The sequence below is a fragment of the Protopterus annectens genome, chromosome 8.part0 (genome assembly GCF_019279795.1).
Source record: "Protopterus annectens isolate FY-2018-M chromosome 8.part0, PAN1.0, whole genome shotgun sequence".
In the NCBI taxonomy this organism is placed as follows: Eukaryota; Metazoa; Chordata; order Ceratodontiformes; family Protopteridae; genus Protopterus; species Protopterus annectens.
The window spans coordinates 913,770,567-913,798,000 of NC_056741.1; the positions used below are offsets into that span (position 1 = coordinate 913,770,567).

Sequence of the window (27,434 nt, forward strand, 5' to 3'; positions counted from 1 at the left end):
AAATATCTGTGAAGAAACAGGGATAAAATAAAAGTTAAATATCAACACCACAATAATGATGTAAGCTATAATTCAAACTCATATGTCATGATTTAACAAACTGTAAAACAAAAAAACAAAAGAAAAATGTATCCTGCTTAGTTCAGAAACATATAACAAAATTATCAGACATTTTCTTTAGCATTTGGTACTGTTTTTAGCTATTTTCACACACAAAAGTAAGTGTTTTGTATCATCCCAGATCACCTGACTTGATAATAGCTAAGTCAACTTGAGTCTGCCGACCCAGTCTCCCAATCACTGACAGGGGTCAGAATGGAGAGATGATAAGTCAGCAAGCAAAGGAGAGTAGTATTGCTGGAAATTAATTCATACTCAAGTTTTGGTGAGTACCTTCATGGAGAGGAGCCTGTTTTTCACAAAATCTCACCAAGATGACACTGATATATAGACTGTATTTTATATAGCATATGTCATGGACAGAAGTAGGTAAAAAATAAAGAAGATAGCTGGGTGCACAAGACCCAGGATAAAAAAGTCCCCAATCCTGGTAGGAGCACTGGTACCAGGAATGGAACAAATGACAGTGTAGAATCTTCAAGGCACAGAAACATTCCTACAATGGGGCTAGGCCAGGCTCGGGGGGGGAGGATGTCCCCCGTTGTAGAAGAAAATAGTAAGCCCAAAAAAATCACAAAAACTGAGCCATAAGGATGATACAGCGGACCATTGAGGATAAGAAAGAAATTATGTATCGTTACTATTATGCAAAAAGCCCAGCATTTCCAGACAGAAGATATACAAAAAGATTGAGAAATTAGAGGAAAGAAAAATACTCGCATAAGAAAAACTGTAAAAAGCTTCAAGTCCAAATCTGTGTTCATTAATACAACAGATTTATGAAAAACATTATATACAGCAAGAAACCTTTGGTCATTAGGAAAAAGAAGCAACTGAGGAAGTGCAAAAAATATAAAGAAGAAAATCTAGACATTTTTGAGAAATATGAAAAAGAAATATGGACATGGGAAAGAAAGAGAGATCTGATATGTTGCAATATTTTCACAAATAGTAAGCTAAATTCATCAATACAAAAAAAGCAGCCCCAAAGATATTTGAACAAATATATAGGCAAAGGCATCCAGATACAGAAAATTTCACAATACAAAAAATAAGATCACAAAGAAATAACGTAGAACAGAAGATTATTAATGTAGAAGTTAAAAAATAGAAGGTGAAGTTATGGAATACCTGCAAAGTGAAGGATTTAGTGTAGAAAGTCTAATACAAGTTATGTCCCAGCATGATGAAGCAATGAGTCCCCAAAATAAGAAGAAACAAGCAGATTAGGAGACATCTGAAGAAGAAATATGGACATAGAAAAGAAAAAGAGATTAAATATGGTGCGATATTTATGCAAAGAAGAAAGCAAAACTAATTAACACAAAAAGGCAACAACAAAGATATGTGAAGAGAAATACAGGCAAAGGCATCCAGATGTGGGAAATTTCACACTTGAAAAAATAAGAAAACAAAGGGGGAAATGAAAGAGAGGATTAGTAATGGAGAAGTTAAAGAAATAGAAACTGAGGTTATGAATTACCTGTGAAGTGAAAGATTTAGTGTAGAAAATCTAACTCTAATAACACCACAACACAGTAGAACAATGGATCCCCAGATTAAGGAGAAACCAGTGGACTGGGAAATATCTGATCAATTGCCATATGAGGATACTTTAGAGCCTTCCACTGGAAACCAGTACAGAAGTTCAGTTGGAGTTGCACAGCAAGGGAAGGAACAGGAAACTGTGGCAACTCTGATGCAGTCAATGTTGTGGAGTGATAGGGCAGATGACACAGGATGAAACTGAAGAGAATGTGACATAGGAGGTTGCTCTAGAACTTTCTGTAGAATGCCCGTAGGAAATGGAGAACAAAGAATGCCCCCCCTCAGTTTAGATGAAAATGATCTAAAAGAAGAGTTGCTTGATTTAATAGAGATGGACAGACATATTAAAATCAATGAAAGAAATAAACTACATAAAGTCAATATAATCCCAAAAGTTAGAAGTCTGATAAAACAAATGAACACAGTAATTAGGGCTGCTCATAGAAATTCATGCTATATAAAATAAGTAAACAGGATATATTGCTGTGCAGCTAAATTAAAAACAGATAAAGTCTTACCAGGAAAACACAGGGCAGAAAGGGAAAGGAAGGGGAGAAATCAAATGTCATCATGGAAGCATCACTTAGAGAAAACTAAATGCAATTAAGACAAGACGTGTCACTGTATGAAGATTATAGAAGAAGGAACAGATCAATGAAAGGATTCAAAAAGATAAACCTGATAAAAGCAATGTGCAGTATCCAAACAGATCAGGATCTATCATGCACTATCACAAATAATAAACTAAAAATATCTGACCACATGCAGAAAAAAATAGAAGATATGAAGATAAATATAGAGGAAAAGTACAAAATAAGCAATTTATTGATGACCCAAAAGGTTTTATAGAGAATTGGGAAACAAAGCAAAAGGAATTAAAACACCAACAAAAAAAGAAGGAATAGTTACATTCTGGAGAAATATCTATGAAGATCCTGTAGAACATAATAAACATGCTGAATGGATATTAGAACTAAAAGAAAGAACAAGAAGTTCAAATGTACAGGATATGAAATGGGATGAAGTAAAGGCCAGAGGAAATTGAAACAAAGTTAAGAAAAGCTCCTAATTGGAAAACCCCAGGCCCAGATGCAGTACCTAACTTCTGGCTAAAAGTATTCACATCTTTACATGAAGATTTAGCCATGAGTAAGAACTATTTATATGCGCACCCCAAACAGACACTAACTTGGTTAACAACAGGAAAAACATACTCCTACTTAAAAATGAATCTGCAAGCTATCCTAAACAGTAGGCCAATAACTTTCCTTCTGACGATATATAACCTATATCCTGGAATTGCTGCTGATGGAGTTTATAGTCATTTGAAGAAAACTCAATCATGGCAATAGGACTAAACGGTAACAAAAGAAAGTCATAGGGAACAAAGGATCATTTATTGTTAAATATAGTCATAATGGAGAACTGTAAAAAGGGGAAGAATCTAAGTATGGCATGAATAGACTACAAAAAGCATTTGATAGTTTCCCACATTCATGGATAAGAGTGCTTAAAAATGTATGAGATACATCCTACACTGATCAATTACAAATCAGCGACCATGAAACAGTGGCAAACCACTTTGCATTTAAGCCATGATAAAGGACAAATTATTATTCCATTGATAAAAATGCAAAGGGGGATATTCCAAGGTGAATTCTTTGTCTTACCCTTAACCAATTAAGCTGTCTACCTAACAGATTAGGTCATGGCTACAATTTGGCTCCCAATAAACAACAAAGTGTAAAAACTTTTCATCTTTCGTTTGTCAATGATATAAAACTGTATAGCTCATTAGATGAGGAACTGAAAGCACAACTGCAAGTGGTCAAAACTTTTTCAGATGATATAATATTGTCATTTGGTCTTGATAAATGTACACAAGTAACCTTTAAAACAGGAAGACAGCAGCACCAAGAAAACATTAGCCTGGAACAGAAATGTGATACAAAAGAACTTGAGCAAGAGGGTATGTATAAATATTTGTGAAATGATGAAGGAGCAACAATAAAACATGAACAAATGTGAACAAAACTTAGTAAGGAATAGTTTAGAAGACTAAAATTAACAGTGTTAACAGTGAAAACAGTGTTAATACCTAGGAACAAAAGTCCAAGCTAATTTCCTCTTCATGTCCTAACTTACAGTTTTGGAATGGTTGACTGGCCCCAAAAGGTGTTAGATTGGCTGGACAAGAAAACAAGAAGGGTGTCGGTCATATTAAGCCTAGCCAATTACCCCATGTGTGAATCAAACCCTGCACCTTTGTTCTATAAGGCAAATACCTTCATGCTTACCAAATGACTTATAAAAAATCAGTGTATAACACGATTTTATATTCCCCATTCTGAAGGAGGTATGGGCTTCCTCAAAACTGATTACATGTATAGATCTGCAATCGTAGAACTGCATATATATCTGCTGACCTCAAAAGACCCAAATGTACTGAAAGTTTTAAAAACATGAGGAGAATAAGTCTAAGATGACTTCCTGGCTTAGTTTAGTACAAGCATATCATGTCAAGAGGGAATGGAAATCAAACCGGAAGTAAATAAAAATCAGGCAGCAACTGAATGTGCCAAAAAACAAAAGAAAAAAGATAAGGTGAAGGATCAGATGAGAAGGCAAGAAATGTGGAAAATGCATAAATATAGCTGCAAGTATAGAAAACTCTTGGAACAACCTCATGTTGATCAGGAATGAATGCAGGAATGGTTAAGGAGAGGTGAATTTAAACAACAAGATGAAAGGTTAATATTGGTGGTGCAAGTTAGTGGACTATGTACACATTGGTTTACAAAGCCCATTGAACATATGGGAGAAACAGACAGATGCAGGTTTGTAAAATAGAATTGGTAACAGTTGCACATCTTGTTGCTGGTTGTGAAATACTAGTGGCAAAAGGACTGTAAACTGAAAGGCATAATAATGTGGCAAGGCTATTGCATTGTTGTTTCTTGCATAATGGTTAAGGTGTTCACCTTATAAACCAAAGGTGCAGGGTTTGATTCTCACAGTGGGTAATTGACTAGGTGTAAAATGCTACCCTAGTACTTATCTATGAACATAGCAAGAGCAACATTTCTATCACTTTTTTCCATGGGACCTAATAATATTCCTGGCTGTGTTCTACATGAATTACAAAGTGAACTGGCACCATACCTGAGTACCCTGTTCAATCACAGCCTCATTTCGGACTTTATCATACCGAAAGGTGCACTGCTACTGTCATCCGACTCTACAAAGGGGGAGCAACTACAGACCCTGGGAACTACTGCCCCATTAGTCTGACAAGTCTGATATGTAAGACTATGGAGCGCATCATCATGGACCTTATAAATAAGGACATAGGGACTCTCCAAATTCTGGACCCCATGAAGTTTGAGTTTGCGAAAGGTAGATCATGCCTGCTCAACTTGATAGACTTCTTTGAGTTTATCACCAGAGCTGTGGATGAGGGCAAGGTAGTTCACACAGCCTACCTAGATCTTGCCAAGGCCTTCAACACCATCCCTCACTCAGGAATCATAGATACACTCACTAAACTAGGCATAGACTCCTATGTCATAAGATGGGTTTCCAACTGGCTCACTGATAGAACCTATACTGCGAAAGTAGCGGACTCCAAATCTGACTACCGAACAGTTACTAGTGGTGTCCCACAGGGATCGGTCCTAGGTCCTCTCCTGTTTGGCATCTACTTCTCTGAAGTTCAAGCCAACACAAAGGGACTCTGGCTGACCAAGTTCACATATGACTGCAAACTGGGAGCCATTATTGATTCTCCAACTGATGTAGACTTTCTAGAAAAAGGCCTCACTGATGCCAGTGACTGGTACCAGAACCATGGCCTTAAGCTCAGAGCCAAAAAGTGCATTGTCATTCCCTTTGAGAAAAATTCGGTGCCCATGAACTACCACATAGGCGGTAGTCCACTAAACACCGAAGGTGTGATAAGAGACCTGGGGACACAGGTTGACAGCAACCTCTCCTTTGATAACTACATTGCCACTGTAGTCAGAAAGTCCTTCTATGTGGCACATCTCATTACAAAAGGTTTCTCATCCAGGAAGAAAGAGCTTGTAATCCCGCTCTACTCATCCCTCATTAGAGCTATTATAGAATACAACACCTCATTTGGTATGTACCTCACTAGACATTTACAACAACTGGAAAGGCCACAAAAATACCTCACTAAGAGGATCTTAGGCCTTAGACACATGTCCTGTAAGGACAGACTCAGAAAACTCCAGCTATGCTCTGTCTTTATCGCCTACTTAGAGGCGATCTCTGCTTGACCTACAAAGCCATGTCTAACCCAGAGCTGCTAGATATGCTACACCTAACAAAATCCCAATCCCTCCATGCTACATGTTCGAGGGACCTAAACCTCATTACCACAATAAGCAGAACATGCTGGAGGGACAGGTTCCTAAACCAGAGACTTCCCATACTCTGGAACAAACTTCTCATTCATGTCAAGCAGACCACTTCACTGGCCCTCTTTAAGAGAAATCTTGATGAGTGTATGGGCACTAGGAAGTTCAACCTGGGGATCACTTCAGTGGCCTTGCTTGACAGGGGCACTGGGAACTAACTTTGGGCGCAGTGATGCCAGGGAATCTTCTTGGGCTAGGCTTATATAGGCTCCAGGGCCATTAGCCTAGTACACACCTATGAATCTATGAGGATTGTGCAAACACTATAATATTGAAGTAGCTGAAAAACATTAGAAACATGAATCACAAAGCATTATATAAAATGTTGACGTTTATATCACAAGGGATCACCCACTACTAACAGTTCAAAAAATATATATGAGAAAACCAGATACAGTAGTCCACGAAAAGAAGACAAAAATAGCATTAATCAATGAAATTGCTACACCCAGTGACTACAGTGTCTTACGAGCATTGAGACATAAAGTAATAAAATTCAAGGATTTGCAGGCAGAAATAAGGGCAACATGGAAGAAGGGTACCCATAGAGTTCCAATAGTAGTAGGAGCGATGGGTGTTATAACAAAATAATTTATAAGCGTATTTAGATATGTTACCAATACATGTAACTCCATACAAATTGTAGAAGAAGTTATTACTGGGCACATTGCAGGTGCTGCATAGAACACTTCTGACTAACATCAAAGATTGAAACACTACTAATTTCATGAACTTTAATCTTACTTTGACTTAGGAATGGGGTCCATTCCCATCATGGTATTAGAAACCCAAAAGACTTGGAGTAATTAAAAATATAGGAATTCCTCTTGCAAAAGAATGAGACAGATATTTTTTTCCCTTAAAGATGATGGAGAAAAAATCAAATTGTTGTCCAAAACTATCAGTTGGAGAGAATTGCTTCCATTCCTAAGAGTGAGTCAGGTAGCAATGCATTATCTTCAGAAATAAATGCATACATACTATTTTAGCCACAATAAACCAAACCTGACTCTGCAAGACAAAAACATTTTTGTCACTTATTGCTTTACTTTCTACGGTAGCTATATTCTTGCCTCCCTTTTTCCATGTTTTTCATATGCATGAACAAACTTATTTATATAATAAAACAGGGTAAGACTGGAATATCTAAGATGTTTGCAGTTATCAGTATTGTTCCTTTTTCATAACCTAAAATGGCTACTGTTTAAAAGTCATGAGTATAGGTATGAAGCAGAATGGAGCTGCTGCATTACATTTCCCCTTGATTTGAAGTTAATATAGGCATATTAGTTGTCCTGGTCCTACTTTTCACATAAAATAATGATTTTATGCAGAAGTAAACCTTTGAAAAATCTGGTCTATATGAGATCACCGAACGCTTAAAAAAGCAAACAGTGATTAATCAACCCTATGAAAGCGAAAGCTTACAATTTTGAACTGTCAGGACAGCGATTTTTTTCCAAGGGTATTAGAAAGAATGCGTCTTCGGTCTTCTAATAGGCAACCGAAAAATCAGCATCATAATGTGTAATGATTGTGGCATTCTTGCCTTGCAAATGTTCTGAGTGTGAGATGATGACATTTTTTGGGGCCAAGAAGTCTTCCTGCCCTATCATAATATAACATATAACATATAACTGCAAATTATTAATCTTTAATGTATACACATGCTCCCCAGGGACATATTTATTTATTTTTTTGTACTGCTTGCAGTTTTTCAGCTCTGGTATAGGAAATGTTCACATAGTGTTTTTTTTTTATTTTTGTACAGGTATGCACCTGGCAGAGATAACTTGTCACATTTATAAATGCAGAGTCACAGAAATATACACTCTGACAAAAGTCATATATTTTCCTGTATTTTCTTCTTTGCCTTTTATAAAGTGAGCTACCAGCACTGCCCATTCTTTCCCATTAATAGAACATTCCTTTGGTGTGGCTATCACAGAGGTATTTATAAGTGGCATTGCATGAAACTAACCCCACTCTTGTTGGCTAACATGGTAACCCATATCACCATGAAGGGCATCCTGCAATCTTCCTGTGGTGTATGTATATCTACCCATATTTGTGTGTGTGTGTGTGTGTGTGTGTGTGTGTGTGTGTGTGTGTGTGTGTGTGTGTGTGTGTGTGTGTGTGTGTTTGCATGCGGCATGTGCAGGGTTTCTGTTATCAGGTTTGGTTCACCAAGCCAATGCCCCCTGGTCCTAAGGTCACTGGCTACATGCAAGCTTCCCCTTGTATTGGAGCAAATTTGCTGACCAGGGCAACCTGTTCCTTTCCCCCAGGATGGAAAGCAAAGCTACTCAATCTCACCCTTCTGTACCTGGCTATATCAATGCCCACAGGGCTTTATCCCTTTACCCAACAGAGATAGGCAGATAAAAATAATAGTCTTGTACATCTTTAGTTATTTGTTAAATATTACTTTTACTAGACTGCTAATTCTTTAATTTTGCTTTCTCCATATTTTAATTCCTGTACTTAGCATCTTTTCTTGTGCAAATACATCTAGAATTGGCATAATGTCATCAAGTTAGCTATGTTAGCTGAGATGATATGCTTTGGAGAATGAATCTAAGTTGCATGCACCATACAGTGAAAGCAAAAACGTCTTCTTAAATTTTAAATATTAAAGAATATTTAAATATTTAAGAATATTTAGACTGCATTCCACAACCTAAATGCATATCCTTTATGGGCCCCCTGTTCTCCAGCAGCGTAAACCATTGAAGATCTTTAAGCAGCACCTATTTTCAGCTAAGTCAAAATACACCCATAAACTTCTTTGGTTACTTAAATGTCCATCTTTAGAAGTAATTTTTTCTTGACACAAACTTTATTGTGATCACATATCTTCCTTGGTATGTCTAGTTTACATTACTAAATAAAAAATGGGTCTAGCTGGCCAGGTCTCCTAGTATAGACTTATAAAACCCTGACAACAAACTTAGTTAAATGGAGCTGACATTCAGGTCAACAATATTCTTAAAACAACAAAACCTAACTAAAATGAACACTTGAAAGAAATATAAGATAAAACAAATACACTTCAAAGAATCCATCAATATGTAAAAATACTAATAAAGCATGACTTCTAAAAATATTAAACTCTAATGATATACAAATCTTACCATAAATACTAATTTGTCAACCATAACATAACTAAATAAATGAAACAAAATCTAAAATACATCAAATGCATTTTGTATATCATTAGAGTATAATATTTATATTTTAAGAATATTGTTGAGCTGAATGTCAGCTCCATTTAACTAATTAGTTAATTAGTTAATGAGTCAATTATCCAGCTATTCTGCTGGTTTTTAAGCGTTGCTTGAGAATGATTTTGTTAAATCTGAAGAAGCATGCCCTTGTAGCATGTGAAAGCGCTTATTTTATTGTTTCATTAAAATTTTGGTCCATTACATCGTGGTGGTTGTATCCAGTGTTTTCTACAGATCTATATAGATATAGATATATAGATACACACACACACACACACACACACACACACACAAAACGAATGTTGATAGATAAACATATGCATACCCACAAAACACTAATTATGAATTAGGAAAAACACATCAAATAATATAAATTATGACTGTTAACCAGAAGTACTTAAGACAGTCTTACAAGATTAAAATAAATAGGAAGACTTTTATTTTAGAAGGAAAGTATAAAAGGGAATGAGTGCATTGGCAAACTTAAGGATGATGTTTAAACATTCACTACAAAATGAGGGATCTAACTATGTGGGGGAACTAATTTGTTGAAAAATTAATGCATATAATGAAGTTCAGAAAAATACAACTGCTTATAGGCGTCTTGAAAAAAAAAGAACACCTACACTAAGTGTACACGGATCTGAGTGAACAGACAACACATGCATAACTCACACCTTCTTCTTGCTAATTTTAGTTTTCTACAGATTTTATTGCAGCTTTAAATACTGACAGGGATTCATAACGTTTACCACAAAATATAGACTATATGTACACTTAGTGTAAACTTTCTGAGTGACTAGAAGGCACAAAAATGTGATAAGAATGTTTTTGAATACATATCATGTGCACTTAGTATACTTTATTGAATCTGGCCCATATATATATATATATTTATTAGATCTGACACAATCTATGCTTGTTTGCCATACTTTCTTTTGGTGATGGTTTTGGTTATTTTTCCTGCTGGACACAGTATTTATGCTGGCTAGATATCTAGCACTAGTTCTTTGCTGTATGATGACTGCGTATTACAATTATTTCTGTTTCCCCACTACTCAGAATAGGGTAAATAAAGTACCAGAGACTGAACAAATAGATACGTTGATAGGCAGGTGGATGGATATTACGGAGGAAAAAGAATGGTTTCAGGAGCATTAGCTGCAGATGAATGTAGTACTTGACTTTCAAAGACTTGAATCGTATATTATTTGTTATGTGATTAATGTTGAAAGGTACAGATGTAGGAGTACATAAAGCAAAAGTAGTGCACACATTTGTACAGTGAGAAAAGGTATGGAATCAATGAGCAGGATAAAGAACAGATATCAAACAGAACAAAACTGAAACTTGGGGTACACAACTCTGAAATGAAAAGAAGAGGCAGATATTGGCAAAGGAATGAAAGAGCAAGAAATTAGTCTGATAATGGTTTAAGTCTGCAAAAAAAGTGAAAAGGAGGAAATATAGTTCAAAACCACCATACAATGTAGAGAAACTTTCCTAACTTTGCATCACCCCAAACTTTGCATCAGTCAGTGTCTTATTTTTCTCATTACACCTGCCCTTCTTTCCCAAAGGTAAAATCTACCCACTGAACTCTCAATTGTACCCCAAAAGTGTATTTAACAGTCTTTATTTTTCTATGTATATTCACCAGTAGAGCATAAGCATTACAAACTCAAACTGTAGTCCTTTCCTTTCCACATACAAATACAAAACCAGTATTTTACTAGCAAAACTTGAATTTTAATATGACGTGTTTATTTCATACAAAGCTGGCCATTGCTATGGATTTCCCTTCACAGACTGCCTCTGCATACTCTTCCTTTCACATACTTGTTTACTGTTTCTTATTATTATTTTACACATATTGTGCATATTTGATATCTGCTTGGAATGCTTTCACGCATACTGCAAAACTGTCCCTAGTCTTCAGGGATGTCCCTTAATTTGGCTCTTTTGTTTTTTTTTTTTTTTAGCATCCCTCCTAAAATTAGAGAATGTTTTGAGAAAAAACAGTGGATTGCTGACAATAAACACTGACAAACCATCAGTAAATTTTAATTATCATTACAGTTGCAGCCTCCTTTTACTTTTCACTGGTTTGCTTCTTTTTTTCTAAATTTTTAAGTTAATAGTAGTATTCAAAAGTCCAGCTAATCTGTGGGCCTTTTTCCTCAAATTATTTTACTTTGTCCATAATTTTGAAGGGAAATGGTTGAAAGCTAAAATACCCAACCTTCTAAAGTAAGCAGTCTGAAATGAAACAGGTCTGAAAGGTATAAATGCACTGAAAGGTTAGAAATCTATTATTGAAGAAGGAGCTTTTCAGTCTGCCGAAAGTGATTTGACTTGGGTAGAGAGTATAGTATTACTTCAGTAGTTGAAGAAAACAAGAAAGCTTGCAAGTGATGGTATAATACTGGAGGAAATTTATAGGCAGCAAAATAAAAGATGGTTTGCATTTAATGAACAACAGAGTATTTATCAGTATGGTTTTAGCGATGCTATTTCTTCACTGGTGAAACTGGTTAAACTGCTATGACTGTACAATGTAAACAACTGAGACAGATCTGTTAGCAGACGTTATATATAATTGTGTAAAAAATATATGAAAATGGAGTAATGACTTTGTATTAAACAAAAACTCCATCTCACAGGTTGAAGGCTAATAAACAGGTAAAACATGGGCTATAAGGAGAGGGTCTATGATAATGGTGAATCTAATATTAGAATAATACTCTTAAGGGAGTACAAGACCCAGAACTGGGCTACGTCTGTTTAACATTTATATAAATGAGGTAAGTAGGAATCATTACAGTCACTGCATAACTTGAATGAATAAATGAATTGGTACATAAAGAAGAAATAATGAAGTATATAAGATATGTAGAGTACAGAAATAAAATGAAGTAGAATGTCAGACAGTGCATGAAGAACATGACAATATAGTGTGGTGTACAAATATGTATACTAGTAGATATCCTAATATGTTGAAAGAAAAATGGATGCATATATATATATATATATATATATATATATATATATATATGGAGGGAGAGAGAGAGAGAGAGAGAGAGAGAGATAGAGGGGAAATAGAATGAAGTACAATGTTACAGTCAGTACTGACTATGCCATAACTTGTTTTAATGTCTTACTGTCCTTATAAAAACAGCATTCCTAGTGATGATGCATTTTGTCATTTCCAAGTCTCCTTTTCCATTAAACTGCTTATCTGCATTTATAAAATTGCAATATCACAACAAATACACAGTGAAACTTCACAACTGTCTACACAAAGCATTTCACACAGCACTGAAAATACCATGTAAGCATTCTGTTAAATATTATTTAAACATGTAAATTAACAAGAGGAGCATCACATCGTGGTATGATGAAAAAGCCACACAACTCCATAGTACCTATACATTTCAGTTTCCTTTTACTGTAAAATTCAAGGGAATCTATAACAAAAATATCGTTATTCAAGTCTAAACTCTAGAGCTACAAGATCATCCACCAAAACCAGTGTGCTCCAGGAAACCTATTTTTTTTTACATACACTCCCATTCCCAACCTTCACTTCAACAGCATATTATGGAATTCACCTTGAACAGAACCTAGAAGGTTAGTGTGCTTTCATTTTGGGACATACAGTACCTCTGGAGCATTTCAACAAATCAAAGTGAAAACTAATAAGTGTTACAATAAGGTAATAAGGTTGTTAGGGATCCATAAGAGTAGCAAGTAAAGATTCATTTGAGGAAACTCTTATACTAATTTTAGGAGGGGAATCTCCATAGTCCTACCACCAACCCTACTTTCTATTTGTGTGACAATATATTCAGCATTGTGGCTTCATTCACTCATACAAATTAAATATTCTTTGCACACTCTGTGTTTTGTCTCTTTGTGAAAGGCTTTCTCCTTCACTTGTCCAGGTAATATTCCCTTTTCCAAATACAGTGTGATCAAATAGATCAACATCATCAAATTACAGCCACTACTTTTTTAATTTATAAATTTAGTTTAACCATGGTGACCTGGAACAATTAAGCAAATCCATATGGGCACTAAGTCACACACCTCCCCCACACCACCAACACTCTCATCATAATCACATCACGGGGTGCAAATTAAATATGAAGTCCTTCCAGGATGAGAGATGAAAAGAACAGAAAAAAAGAACACATTTGACCAGATCATTCACCCACTGTCGCGGTGGTGCAGCAGTAGCATTGTTGCCTCACAGCAAGAGGTTCTCCCGTTCGATTCTCTGCTGGAGTGCAGGGAGTGCCTTCTGTGTGGAGTCTGCATGTCCTCCCCGCGGTTGGGTGGGCATTCAAAAGACATTTGAAGGTTGAACGTCGAGCTGGCACCTCGGCATTCGGGAAAATCTACTGCCAATCATTAGCGGACCAGAGTTCTGCGGTGGTGACCCCTAACCGGGAAAAGCCAAAAGACAACAATTTTCAGCTCTAAGACTAAAACATACCATTTATTAATACTAATTATTACAATAAATTAGGTTGGTATGCTGATTTATATAAAGTTATATATTTTCCAAATACTCATACATATTTTTCTCATTTTTATGATGTATTGATAATCTTATTAGTTTCCTTTTAGTAGACTGCAAGTTATATTTACTTCTGGTGTATGTTTTCTGTACAATGTGAAGCCATAATATTCTTTTAATTTATTAAGGTTCCTCATTTTGGTTAAAGAGCGTTCAATAAATAAATAATTGCAAATGTAAGGCACATCTGTTGCTTTTGCAATCATATGCTCAGCTAACAATGTACGCTGAATGTCAGAACTCTGAAACAAAAATATCATTTTTCAGTATTTAAGAGTTAGAACTGTGACAGCACTGGATTATATACAGTGGCAGTCTGTATATAATCCAGTGCATTCCCTCACATCCACCCATTCTGGTTTGTCAAATGTTTAAGTTATTTCACAGTCATGTTTTTACACTGCTACAGTTCTAACTGGCAGTCTACTGCGGTGGTGGTGCTGCGGTAGCATTGTCGCCTCACAGTAAGACGTTGTCCTGTTCGGTTCTCAGCTAGAGTGTCTTCTGTGTGGAGACATGCGTGAATGGGCATACGTTCGTTGAAGGTTGTGCATCAGGGCTGGCAACTCAGCATGTAAAAATCTACTGCCAATCATTAGCGGACCGGAGTTCCGCTGTGGCGACCCCTAACCAGGAAAAGCCGAAAGACACAACATATACAGTGGCAGTCTGAATCACCTGTGGCTGTTTTGTAATGAATGGTACACAGAATAACTGATGCAAATACAAAGGTAGTATGAAGACTGCCTTTCTCTATAGACTCCAAGCTGGAATTTTAAATTTATTTACAATAGCTTATTTTAATAGATTTATTATTTGTTTATGTAGTAAGGATGGCACCTGCATGTTTAGACAACTGGATGCTTACACCAGAAGAAAAATAATTAAGATTCAGATCAAATAGGTAAATATCAATTTATCACACAACCCATGGGGAGAAAAGGATTTCCTGTATAATCATGAGTGCTCCTATCAGTTTTTACTTTCACAATGGCAGATTTTCTCTGATGCCTGAGGGTGTCATGTTCACAGACATAAGTTTGACACTTCAGACATGAACGCTTATTCGCTACTTAAAAGAAACTGTGCATATGAGTAATTACACTGACTTTTCAGCCTACCAGAGGGCACTGCCATTCAAAAGACATTTATAGCTAGGTCTCATAGTTTCACAACATTCTATACTAAATAATATTAAATTCACATTCAGAATTCAGAAAATATAATAAGTTTCAAGCATTAGGTAACTCAGTTTTACTGCAGATTATTAAAGAATAATTTGACTTAAGCCCACATCAAAACCTGCCATATCATTTGAAGAGATTGGCTAGACAAATATGGTAAAAATCTAAACTTTAACAATATAAATGTTAATATCCAAAATGATTTTCTCATCTGTTTTCTAAGTCAGCAGAAACTGAACAGGTTTATGTGTTTCCAAAGTGTATATGTCTCCATATAGTTCACGAAGGAGTAATTCCTTCCCATCATGTTAAATATGTTCAAACGAAAAGGTAGCTTAGCTGAAACCCTGCCTATTCACACAGAAGAGAATGGCCTCAGGTGAAAACTTTCCCAATGACAATTGGTCAGTGAATCTCTAAGGTTTGGTTGCATGACACTGTCAGTATGTATATGTAACAAAGCAGATTATTGTTGGCTATATATGTTCATAGGTTCAAAGGTGTGTACTAGGCTAATGGCTCTGGAACCTTTACAAGCCTAGTCCATAGGATTACCCTGGCATTGTGACGCCCGACCTTAGTTCCTTTGGACTTTTATTGAGAATCAAGGTAAGTTAGTTATTAAGCTGATAATATCATATGGTTTTACAACACACTCAAAATGGCATACATTTCTCAGACATATCTGTGTTCAAAAAAATCATTTAAATGTTTTGGAGACATGGTTTGAAAACTGAGGGCATGACAGCTTTGAGGGTTGAGGCATATTTTTATTCTTTGGGGACCATTTGTTAGCTTCATACTAAGCTATGATAAGCTTTTTTGTTAATCACGGTTTGAATTTGGCTATAAAATCTTTGTGGAATACCTAGGGATTATTAAGGAAAAAATAGCATTTTCATTTTAAAGATGTTCTCTTTCAAAGCATTAGTGAAATTCCTTATAGGAATGCAAAACTGCAAATGGAATATATATCCTGCCAGCTAGAAACTATCTTTCTTCCACATAGTCATTTTATCTCTATTTGAACTTTCTTTATAGAATAAACAGAAAGCAGACCATAGTCTTTAAATGATTCTTTCCAGTCTGTGGATTCATCACTTGGAACCATAAGGCAGACAATTTATTATCAACTTCAAGTACTGGCCAACCTTGCAATAGCTAGTGTCCCCCAGCTGAAGGAAGCCCAAAGTAGAGCAGGCTGTCTTATTTTTATACCTTCATTAGCACTCTCTATAATTAATAATAATGAACTACAATGATAATGATGGAAGTAAGGATTACTTAAAACTAGTTTTAGCCTTTAAAATACAAGCAAATATTTAGTTGTACTGGCAAATAAATCAGTGTCAACACACATAGCATGCTAAATTTTGTGAAAGAAACAGACTTCTTTACTTTTTGGTTGTACATCTCCAAGATATTATGAAGTCTGGTGATGTGTCCATGTCTCATGTTAATTCTTTTAGAAGCACATTATTTCTATTAAAACCAATGCAGATGCCTGAATCTTGTTATGTAGACCCTAGTACCTTTAATACTAACATAACTCCAGTGGGATTTGTTTTATTAATTTGTTAACCAAGCAAGTGAATTGGTCCACTATTCACCCTTTTACGTCATGGCCATGACACAAGGGCAAGGTTAAATAAAATGTAACTGTGCATAGTTTATATTTACTGAGTTAACCACCACATCTGGGAGATGTCAGAGGAAGTGGAGTGCCTGGGTAAAAAGATATAATCTCCACACAAATTAAAAGTGAAAACCAGAAATGAACCCCATGCTATGGAACTTTTATTGTAAACCCTTCATTAATGAGCCATCATGCTGGTTTCCTTTTTCTGCTTATGTCAGTGGAACTACAAATTGTATAATCCTTTCAAGAACTGTGGACCTTTTTTCTACTATGGGTATTTCAAATCAGTTTTGCTTGAACCACTTTGCTTTCTTAAAATAAGTGGGCCTACTGACTTATTTAATTTGACTAAGGATCAACATGACTGATTATCTTATGACTTTTTTAAGTTTTTTAATCCTTTTGGTATACTATACAATCATTAATTTAATGTGGGAGTTTATTAGTGTAGAATAATGTTTGCATCTTGATCATACATGATGTAGTTGTCTGTTTTCTTGCGCTTTGCATGAATAAAGAAGTTGTCTGTTGTTGCTGGCATATGAATCATCATCACCCCCATTTCTGGATGTTTTCTATTACATTAAAATCAGGATTGTTTATATTAATACTGTAAATGCCTATGTTAAATCATGTCTAGAATAAGTCTAGGAGATGGGCTATGATCTGCTTAATTCTAGTACATTAGTTTCCCTTTGGTGCTTGTTCATCATGTATCCTAGTTCACTGATATAATAATCGCTGTTGCTTTCATCTTATTTACTTCTAAGAACATATATTTTTATTACATCTAAAGATTAGTTTAACTCAGGGTTAGATGATTCCAGTTGTACTGCAGGCTCCTTCACAAAAGATGATGCAGTTGTGTCAATGGCTTATGTCCAAAGAAGGCTCATCTTGCAGAAGCTGATGGTATACCTCTGGAGTTTGATTTGTGTGCTTCTTATGAGGACATTCATCGTTTTAATGTAGTATCAGAAACATATTTGAATGAAACTGAGAATAATTTCATAAATAAAGTAATAATCATATTTATTTTTTTGTTTTTGTTTTTAACACAAATATATATATATATATATATATATATATATATATATATATATATATATATATATATATATATATATATATATATATATATATATATATATATATATATATATATATATATATATATATATATATATATATATATATATATATATATAGGTCTAGTTTAGATGATCGAACTTTCAAATGTTTGACTTTTGTATGGCTGAGACCATATGATCGAATGTTTAAAAGTTCAAACACCCAATAGAAAGTAAAACAAAACAAAAATATTACCTGAATGTTTTTAGCAGGGGGGGCAAGCCCCCCTGCATTCACCACATGGGGAGCTACACCCTCCACAACCCCTGCTATTTAAATATACCAACTCTGAGATCCCACTACAGTGAGGAAAAGGGAAATCTTCCCATTCTGCACTGCATAGAAATCTCCGTTCAGAATGTTCAAACTTTTAAAAGTTTGATCATATGATCTTGCCATATGAAAGTCGAACTTTTAAAAGTTTGATCATATGAAGGGGACCCATATATATATATATATATATATATATATATATATATATATATATATATATATAAACTACTTCCCTCCCCCTTAATCAAATTCAAACCTGCACCACCGAAAACACACAGCTCTCCCATCCTTGCAACTTAGTTAGTTATAAATAACCTACTCTCACTACTCTATCTTACCATGATATCAAAACCACAATTCTACTCTTTCCAATTACTACTACTTCTCAGTATAACCTGCTTTCACTACCTCACCCAACCTACAAACATTAACCACTCCCCACCCTTACACATAACTTATCATCTTAGCCAATCCCTTTCACACCCACACATCCCAATATCCCCTTACCTGTACCCTTTACAACACCACCTTCTCTTCCCCTACAAACTTATAACCCCTTATAAGTATCCTATCCCCTCTGCACCCAACAATACCCTCACATATCTAATAAAACTCACCCCTGACTCCAAGCAATCTAACTACCTTTCTAACCTACTCCTACATCTAGCCACCTTACTACTTTCTGGAGACATACACCCCAACCCAGGACCCTCCACATCTCCCTCAACAGATAAATCCTTACTATTCACCTCCTTAAATGCCCAAAGCATAGCTAACAAAGTCCCTAATCTCCATGCCTGGCTTGCACACAATAAACCAGATATCCTGTCTATCTCTGAAACTTGGTTGAAACCCCATATAAAAGATACTGAAATAATACCACCAAACTACTCAATCATTAGAAAAGATAGAACCCACAAAAAAGGAGGCAGAGTAGCCCTCCTATACTTATCCTCCTTATCAGTTACTCCTTATAACAAACCCACACCCCAGTTTAATAAAGCTGAATTACTTTTAGCCCTACTTCAAGTTAACCATCATAAACACATATGTATAGTCTCCCTTTACATCCCTCCTGGTGACAATACTTCTACACTTGAGGACATCCTCTCCTGGCTTTCTGTTAACATTAACATGGAAACAATAATTCTGGGGGACACTAATATCAACTGGTCCTCTATACAGTCTCCCACAAACCCACTTAACATTAACCTCTATATATTCTCACAACTGATCAACTCCATAACCAGGCCCTCAAAACAAGTCCATAATGGTAGTATCCTTGACTGGATTCTAGTCTCCCACCCTCATTATTTCTCAGACAGTGGCACCTTTCCCGACTCCCTTAGTGATCACTTACCCACATTCATACGTCGTTTGCCCTCTCCATTACATCTTGCACACACTTATATTACTATACGCCACCAAAAAACTTTCAATCCCATTACCTTCTCCAACTCCCTAAAAGCAATAAACTGGAATACTTTAAAAACTTTACCACTGGAACAAGCAGTCATCCACTTCAACACAACCTTCCTGAACCTCCTAGACCACCATGTTCCTTTAAGGACAAAAAAAATAAAAAACAAAACTGCTCCTTGGCTAACAAAAAACACACTAGCAACCATGCACCTCAGAGAAAAAGCTTGGGCATATTACCAAAAACTCAGGACTCCCCTCACTCATAATGAATTCAAAATGCTTAGGAGCAAAGTAAAAAAAATTAATCATCATAGATCGACAGAACTATTTTTCTATACTCCAAAACAATAACAAAACAAACCCCCAAAAGTTTTGGAAAGGCATCTCCACTCTCCTTAACCCCAGCAAATCAGACAACCCTAGCCCAGACCCTGAAGCTCCAGACATAGATCTGGCTACTCAGTTCAATAATTTTTTCATTGATTCATTATCCAAACTAACCTCATCATTCTCATCCTCTAACATCACCACACCCTCCACACTATCCCCATCATCCTCTTTCAATCCGATATCTCCTGTACCCCTCATCTCTGCTTCCCCTCCTATTTCCCTTCCATCACCACCCCTCAATACCCCCTCCTCTCAGTTTCCACCATTCTCACTCAAACCTGTACCCACATCCACCATAAAAAAACTCCTCCTGAAACTGAAACCATGCTCTCATGACCCCGATAACATTCCTTCATACCATCTTGCTATAGCTGCAGAAGCCATTGCCTACCCCATCAGTATTCTAATCAACTGCTCCATTCAAGAAAGTACCCCAAATCTGGAAAAAGGCTTATGTCGTACCTTTGCACAAAGGTGGCAACAATAATAACATAACTAACTTCCTTCCCATCGCCATCCTATCCCCATCTCTAAACTCCTGGAAAAGTGTATCCACCTACAACTCTTACCATATTTCATAGATAATAATCTACTTACTCCGACACAACATGGCTTTAGACCTGGTCACAGCACTATGGCTGCCCTTCTCTCCTTCCTGGAAACTGTGAATAAAGCACGAGACTCAGGCCACATTGTCTCAACCCTTTTGCTAGACCTCTCCAAGGCCTTCGACACTATCTCCCACAATCTACTCTTAACTAAACTCTCTAAGCTTAACCTGTCACCTTCCTCTCTGAATTGGTTCACTAGCTACTTATCTAATAGATGCCAACCTGTAAAATGGAAAAAAGCCACCTCCCCATTCCGTAATACCCCACCTGGAGTCCCTCAAGGATCCATACTAGGCCCCCTTCTTTTCAATATATTCATAAATGACTTCCGTAACTCCATCCCCTTCACTAATATCATCCAATATGCCAATGAGTCAACTCTTATCTGTTCTGCTACCTCTATACCTACCCTTCTAACGCTCACACAAGATGCATTCTTAACCACCGAACTATGGATGAAAAAAAATCACCTCTCACTAAATGCATCTAAAACCAAACTAATGCTATTCACCCCATCCAAAGCCACCTCTTATAATATAAGTACATTCCCTATCACTAGTCATAGTAATACACCCATCAATCTCATTTCAGAGGCCAAATTATTAGGTGTCCAAATTGATAGTCAGCTCAAATTCTGCTCCCATCTTCAACTTAATATCAAAAAACCCCATAAAAAACTAGGTATGCTCTACCGACAAAATCGCTATTTAATACCCTCCACTAAAATCACCCTCTCCACCACATTTCTCATCCCCTCCCTCCTCTATGGTGCCCCACTCCTAACTAACCTACAATCTTCACTCAAATCACAACTCTCCTCTAGCTATAACAAAATTGCCAAGTTTGCTACTGGCCATAAGTCCACTTCACACCATTGCTCATCTCTCCACAAACTAAAATGGTTGGAACTCACCAATCATCTTACCTATACTCAACTTACTGTTACCCACAAGCTAATTTTCTACCCTTCCCTCTGTCCCTCCCTTTCCTCTACCTTCAAAATGCACCTCCCTGATAGACTACTTAGATCTAACAACCAGAACCTAATAGAACTGTATAAACCATCTTGTCCCCCAGGAAAAAATCTCCTATCCTATAGTCTAGCTCGTCTCTGGAACTCCCTACCACCACCCATCCGCACCACCTCAAACATCCATTCTTTCAAAAAATCTCTCCACTCACATTTATTTTCCCAGTGGGAATGCTCTTGCTATCACCACATATAATCTCCTCTCCTCTCTTCTTTTCTCCTCCTATCTCATACATCCTGATCTCACTTGTTTAAGCCTTGATACCGATTGCATAACATGCACCTCTTAGTGTAACATACCATATATGTAAAGTCACCTCTGTTATCATATTGTAAATTTTATTCTCTCTTTTGATTGTATATTAATCACTATTCTGTTGTATTTGTAATTGTTTTTACTAGGCTTTTGTAACTATAACTTTAATAATTTGTAACAAGATATTTCACTGTAATTTTCTGCTTGGAGCTTTTCTCCCCAGGACTCCATTGAAAACGGGTTCTTTGTGACCCAATGGACTATCCTGGTAAACCAACTGCAAATAAAATAAATAAAATAAAAATATATACAAATATTTCAAGCACAGGCATTAATGCCCTTCTAGCCTGACAATACACCAAAACAGTTATTCCCATAATAATTGGCTATTCTTAAAAATATCTAAACTAGTGTTTGCTTTAATGTAATTTGGTAGTCTGCTCCATGCATCAGCTGTTCTTTCAGAGAACCAATTAGTACACTTCTCATTCCTATAGTATCTTCTTCATAGGTTGTCTGATGATTCTCTAGTACTTGTTGATAACCCCAAACTTTCCCAGAGGTTGTTGTCTCTAAATGTCCTGTATACCTGAATAAGGTTTCCTCTTAAATATCTATAAGAGGCAATGTACAAGTTCAGATATTGTAGTCTTTCATACTAACTTAAAATTTTACATCGATTGATGTCTTTGGTATATTTCTGATGTACTGTTTCCAACTCACTAGTGCTTCTTTTCTTATAAGGTTTCCATATTGTTATTCCATACTCAAGTTTGGGTCTAATGTAACAAACAAACAAAGATGTCATCATTTCTGTTTTCCTAGACTTTTTAAATCTTTTTATACAACCTATAGTTCTATAACTATTATTAAAAAATTGGTTGATATGATTAGAAAAACTCAAAGCTGAATCTACTCATATACCCAGGTATTAAACGAATCTGCAGTTTCAATCACTACATGCTGTATTAAATATTCACCTTTCAATTTATGCCTCCCAAATGCCATGTGCTTAGTTTTGGATGTATTTATCAGGATATTATTTCCTTTGCCCAAATGATTAATTTAGTCAAGTTCATATGTAGACATGTCCTATCTGTAACATATGTAATCAGTTTATCCAATTTCAAGTCATCTGCATACAGACTGTAGAACATTTCAGATGGAAAATATAGATCTGAAAGATACAATCTAAACAAGTATGGCCCTAGGACAGATCCTTGATTGTAACAAAGACTTTCACCTGTACAATTGCTGTATGATACTTGCCATGTCCTATTTGTAAGCCATGCAGCCATCCATCATATCAAGTGTACATCCATACCTAGTTGTTCTAATTTATTGATCAGTGTTTTGTGTATGACCCTAACAAATGCTGAAGTTAAATCAGTATAAATTACATCACAGATTTTTATTCATAGCTGTTATTATCTTGTCATGAAACACCATGTTACAAGTGGTAAAAGATCTGTTTTCAACATATGCATGCTGATATATGGTTTCAAGACCCAGCCTTTCCATTTCTGACAATAACTTATCTAATATTACCTTCTCCATTATTTTTCCACTAAATGACAGTATTCTTAAGGGTCTGTATGAATTTAGGTTTGTCCTACTCCCCTTTCCCTTAAAGGCAGGTTTAATAAGTGCATGTCTCTAGAGGAATCTCCCCATATTTTCTGACCTAGTAAATAATAGATATAATGGTACTGTGAGTTCTTGGTGAGGTGTTCTCAGGTCATTATTACTACGTTTGTCTCCTACCTGTGTTTTATTTGGATCCAGTTTTCATAGTTCTTATCTAATTTGATTTCAGTATCTGAGGTTACCTGGATGTTACTAGGACAATTTATTGGGTTCCTTTCGATAACATAACCGAGCGCTCAGAACTTTGAAACAGCCGCATTTTGAAGATCGCATTGTGAGATCACAGTACAGGGAAGATTGGGATATTTGCCCTTTCCTCACTGTAGTGCAATCTTGGATTTAGAATATATATTTAGTGGGGGGTGTGGGGGCACAGCCCCCCACAATAAAAGCTTCGATATGCAGCCGTTTTGATGTTTTGAGCATTCAATTACATTATCTTTTGATAACATAAAATTAACCCCAATTTATCACCCCTTTTATGGAGCCAAACTGTTTTGCATAACATTTTGTAGATATGTCTATAATCTGTTGTGTCTAAGAATACATTTTAGAATCTATACACAATTTCTCAGTTTGTATGTCTTTACTCCTTCCACATCTTATATATCTATAAAATGGTTTCTTATTATGCTCAAAATCGCTATATACATTTTCTTCAAATTTGTTCTTGATCCTGTCTCACACTTCGCTTAGTTTGTTTGTCCAGTTTGTTTATTTCAGTTTTCAAAGTTGTAGTGCAAACTCTTTTCCATTTGTAATAATTTTTGCCTCTCATCTTAATCAAGAATCTTATGGAAATATACTCTCCCGGCATTGTGCGTCTAGATCTTGATGTTAAACATTTTTTTTGTATTTTTTTCATTCAAACAATTTCTCTTTTAAAACTTTCAACATTCCTTTGCAGTTTTTTTCACTGAATGCATCACTCTAATTAGTTTTACATTGTGAGTGTTTTGCTTCCATATAATCTGTAACTAATCTGTGCATTGGTTTAGATTTCAGTTTGGAAGAATTATCTAGCAACAAATTACCCTTTATAGCCACATGACCACTGCACAGCAACAGTGGTAAAACTTGATATGAAGTAACAGTAATTTCTTCAGGAAAACAAATAATGTCTAGTATGTTCTGTTCCCTGGTAGGTTTTTTACAGTCTGAATCAGTTATTATTCCTGAACATTCACTGTGAATGATTTCCTTACTAATGCTGTTCAATCAATATTATTCCAGTCTGTTTCTGGTAAATTTAAGTCCCCAGCTAATATTATTCTTCCCTCTTGTGCTTCATGTAAGAAATGTATGAATTCCTCTAGGTCATCTGCACTTGACTTTGGTGGTCTGTATACCCAACAATTGTTTTATTGTCACAATTACACAATCTATAGTATTGGTGTTATCATTGAACATGCAATAATCACAGCTGTCATAACTATATTTTATCCCTGTCATAACACCGCCACCTGATATTTCGTTAGAATGTCTGTTACTGTCAAAACGTTTATACCCTGACAGAACTGGTTTCTAGTCATTGTTCTTTAACCATGTTTCAAACACAATAACAACATCAGTCTTGTGGAAATTTAGCAAATTTTCCAATAAAAAAAATCATTATTAATGCTCCTAGCATTAACCACCAGCAGAGATGCATCAATTGTTGTTATCTGTGAATTGTTAAATTTTCAACCTGGCAAAAATCCTGCCTAGTGTTTGTCAAATATTGCAAAATATGTGCTGCAAAAATTATTTTCCTTGAGCTTGACAAGTGCACACCATCCTGTCTGAACATGTGTGCCCAAAATTAGGCTTGGATACTCTACATATTTCCATTTTTATAAATCAGACATTTTTTTCAGTGCAGGTATTTACCCAAAAATCTTTTAATTCAGTCACATAACTCTCCTAAGTGTGATTTGTGAAAAATATGTCTTAACACCTGTACAAGCTATTCTGAGAAGGCTGTAAATTCCCTATTAACAGAGAGTCCTTGCAGACAAGATGACTTGTACTGACATGAATAAAAACAGTTCCAAACTTCTTTACATGAAGGCAGTCTAAGGCCTTTCTCACATCCTCCATTTTTGCTCCTGTCAAGAATAACACTGTTTTGTGTTCATTATCTTATCTGCAAATGGACGTATCAGTTCCTCAAATAATTGAATCTCCATTTATAAGAATATCTTTTCTGATTAGATCTGAAGAATCTTTAACTTCTAATTCAGTAATATCTGCCCAATCATTTGTTACAGATGAATAATCCTCATCAGCATTAGTCTTAATAATCCCACTGTCTTCATTGCTTATTACATTTGCAAGCATACAGTTCTCATCTAGCTGCCTTTGTACATCCACAGCTCGAGCCATGTTGTCAACAATTGTCTTTCTCCTCTTTTTTCTTACAGTAATGGTCTTCAGTCTTTCCATGTTCAATTTTGAATTCTTCCTTTTCACCTGCCCCTTGCCTCTTTTTTCTACCTTCCCTTTTTGAAAAATGATGCCTTTTACTGTAGACTGCAGATTTTCTCATAGAAAAACATTATTATTCCCTGTAATGTGTATGTTGCATACAAAGCATGTGTCTTTTATGTATGTATGTATGTATGTATGCATGTATTGCTCTTTGCTTTGCAGACATTTATCAGTTTATTTTTCACCTTTACTTGTTGTGAACTTCTAACTTTCATTCTTTCCTTCTATACACTCTGAATCCGCAGATTGCTGAATACTTATATCCAAGATTTCAAAGTTGTCACTGCCACTTAATTGAAAAAGTAAGTAGTCAAACTCCCATTAACTCAATCTCTTGTTTCAAGATAGCCCTCCCAACACCCAGTCCTATAAAACTATGTAGCCCTACTAGAACCTTAACTCTAATCCTAAAATTCCCAACCTGATTACTTTCTCCATTAAACTAAAACTCCACACCCCCTCTTTAATCCTAATGTCCATATTTGCTCACCTACACTTGAAACTCAAACACCCTCAAAACTAAATTCCCTGAGCTTTCCCTTACCCTAAAACTCTTGTCCTGCTCCCTAAACCCAAATCTCCCTTCCCATTCCCTAACCCTAGGATCCCGCTCCCGCCCCATGGCTGCTGCACATCCTTGACTTGAAGCTGAATAATTTGTTTGGGTACAGTACAGCAGCTGCTTGCACAACCTCATACTCGGGTTTAAGCATGAGCAGCAGCCTGCATGACCTACAGGAAGCTCGAAACTCTGGTTATGACACAGTGGTTTTCAAGCACTTGGAACACAAGCATTTGTAGTAGGTTCATAGGAAAAATGCTTTTGAGACAGAAAAATATGCAGCAAGATGGAAGGATGGACTTAAGGATTTAGTTATTCTTTCTCCTTTCTTCCGTTTATTTTTTTAACTGCTCTTGTTAACTTGTCTTCATTAAATATAACAAATATTCTGTGGTGTGGCCTGGGGAAAATGAAAAAGATATACTTGTTCAAAGCACATTCATCAAACTGTATCTATAGGGTATGAGACAAAGTTCTGGGGAAAGCATTATGTATCACATCTTTTTGCTAATGTTCATTATCTGAACTGTGATTTTATCTCTCCCCCTCTCTCACAGATAAACATATATAAACACATATACACACGTACATTTCATAAATTAAAAAAATGCAAGATAAGCAGTTAGAATGCAGGCATTTTTTAAACAAACAGTCTGACATCTGTATTTAAATTGTGCAGTATATAAAAATATGTTCGTCAATTATTGGTGCAATCTGAAATACATTGAACAGTCTCTGAATATCACTTTTAATTATTTATATGGGGGTGTTTAATGTATTACTTTTTATTTATTTTATATATTTGTTAACTAGGCAAACCCACAAGGTGTAAGCACTTCTTTTTAGAGGTGACCCAGTAGTATGGTGTAAAGTGACTTGCTCAGTCACACAGTAGGCAAATGGA

General features: G+C 35.9%; 1 protein-coding gene across 5 annotated transcripts in view; it reads right to left on the reverse strand.

Moving 5' to 3' along the window:
• Window positions 1–27,434, reverse strand: part of LOC122809153 — a 1,026,347-nt gene that overhangs the window by 356,247 nt on the left and 642,666 nt on the right. For all 5 annotated transcript variants that reach the window (XM_044080437.1, XM_044080436.1, XM_044080435.1 and 2 more), the window contains one exon: window positions 1–6. This exon is cut by the window's left edge and continues 36 nt beyond it. In XM_044080437.1, coding sequence (XP_043936372.1) covers window positions 1–6 — 6 coding nt within the window. The remainder of the gene's footprint in view (window positions 7–27,434) is intronic.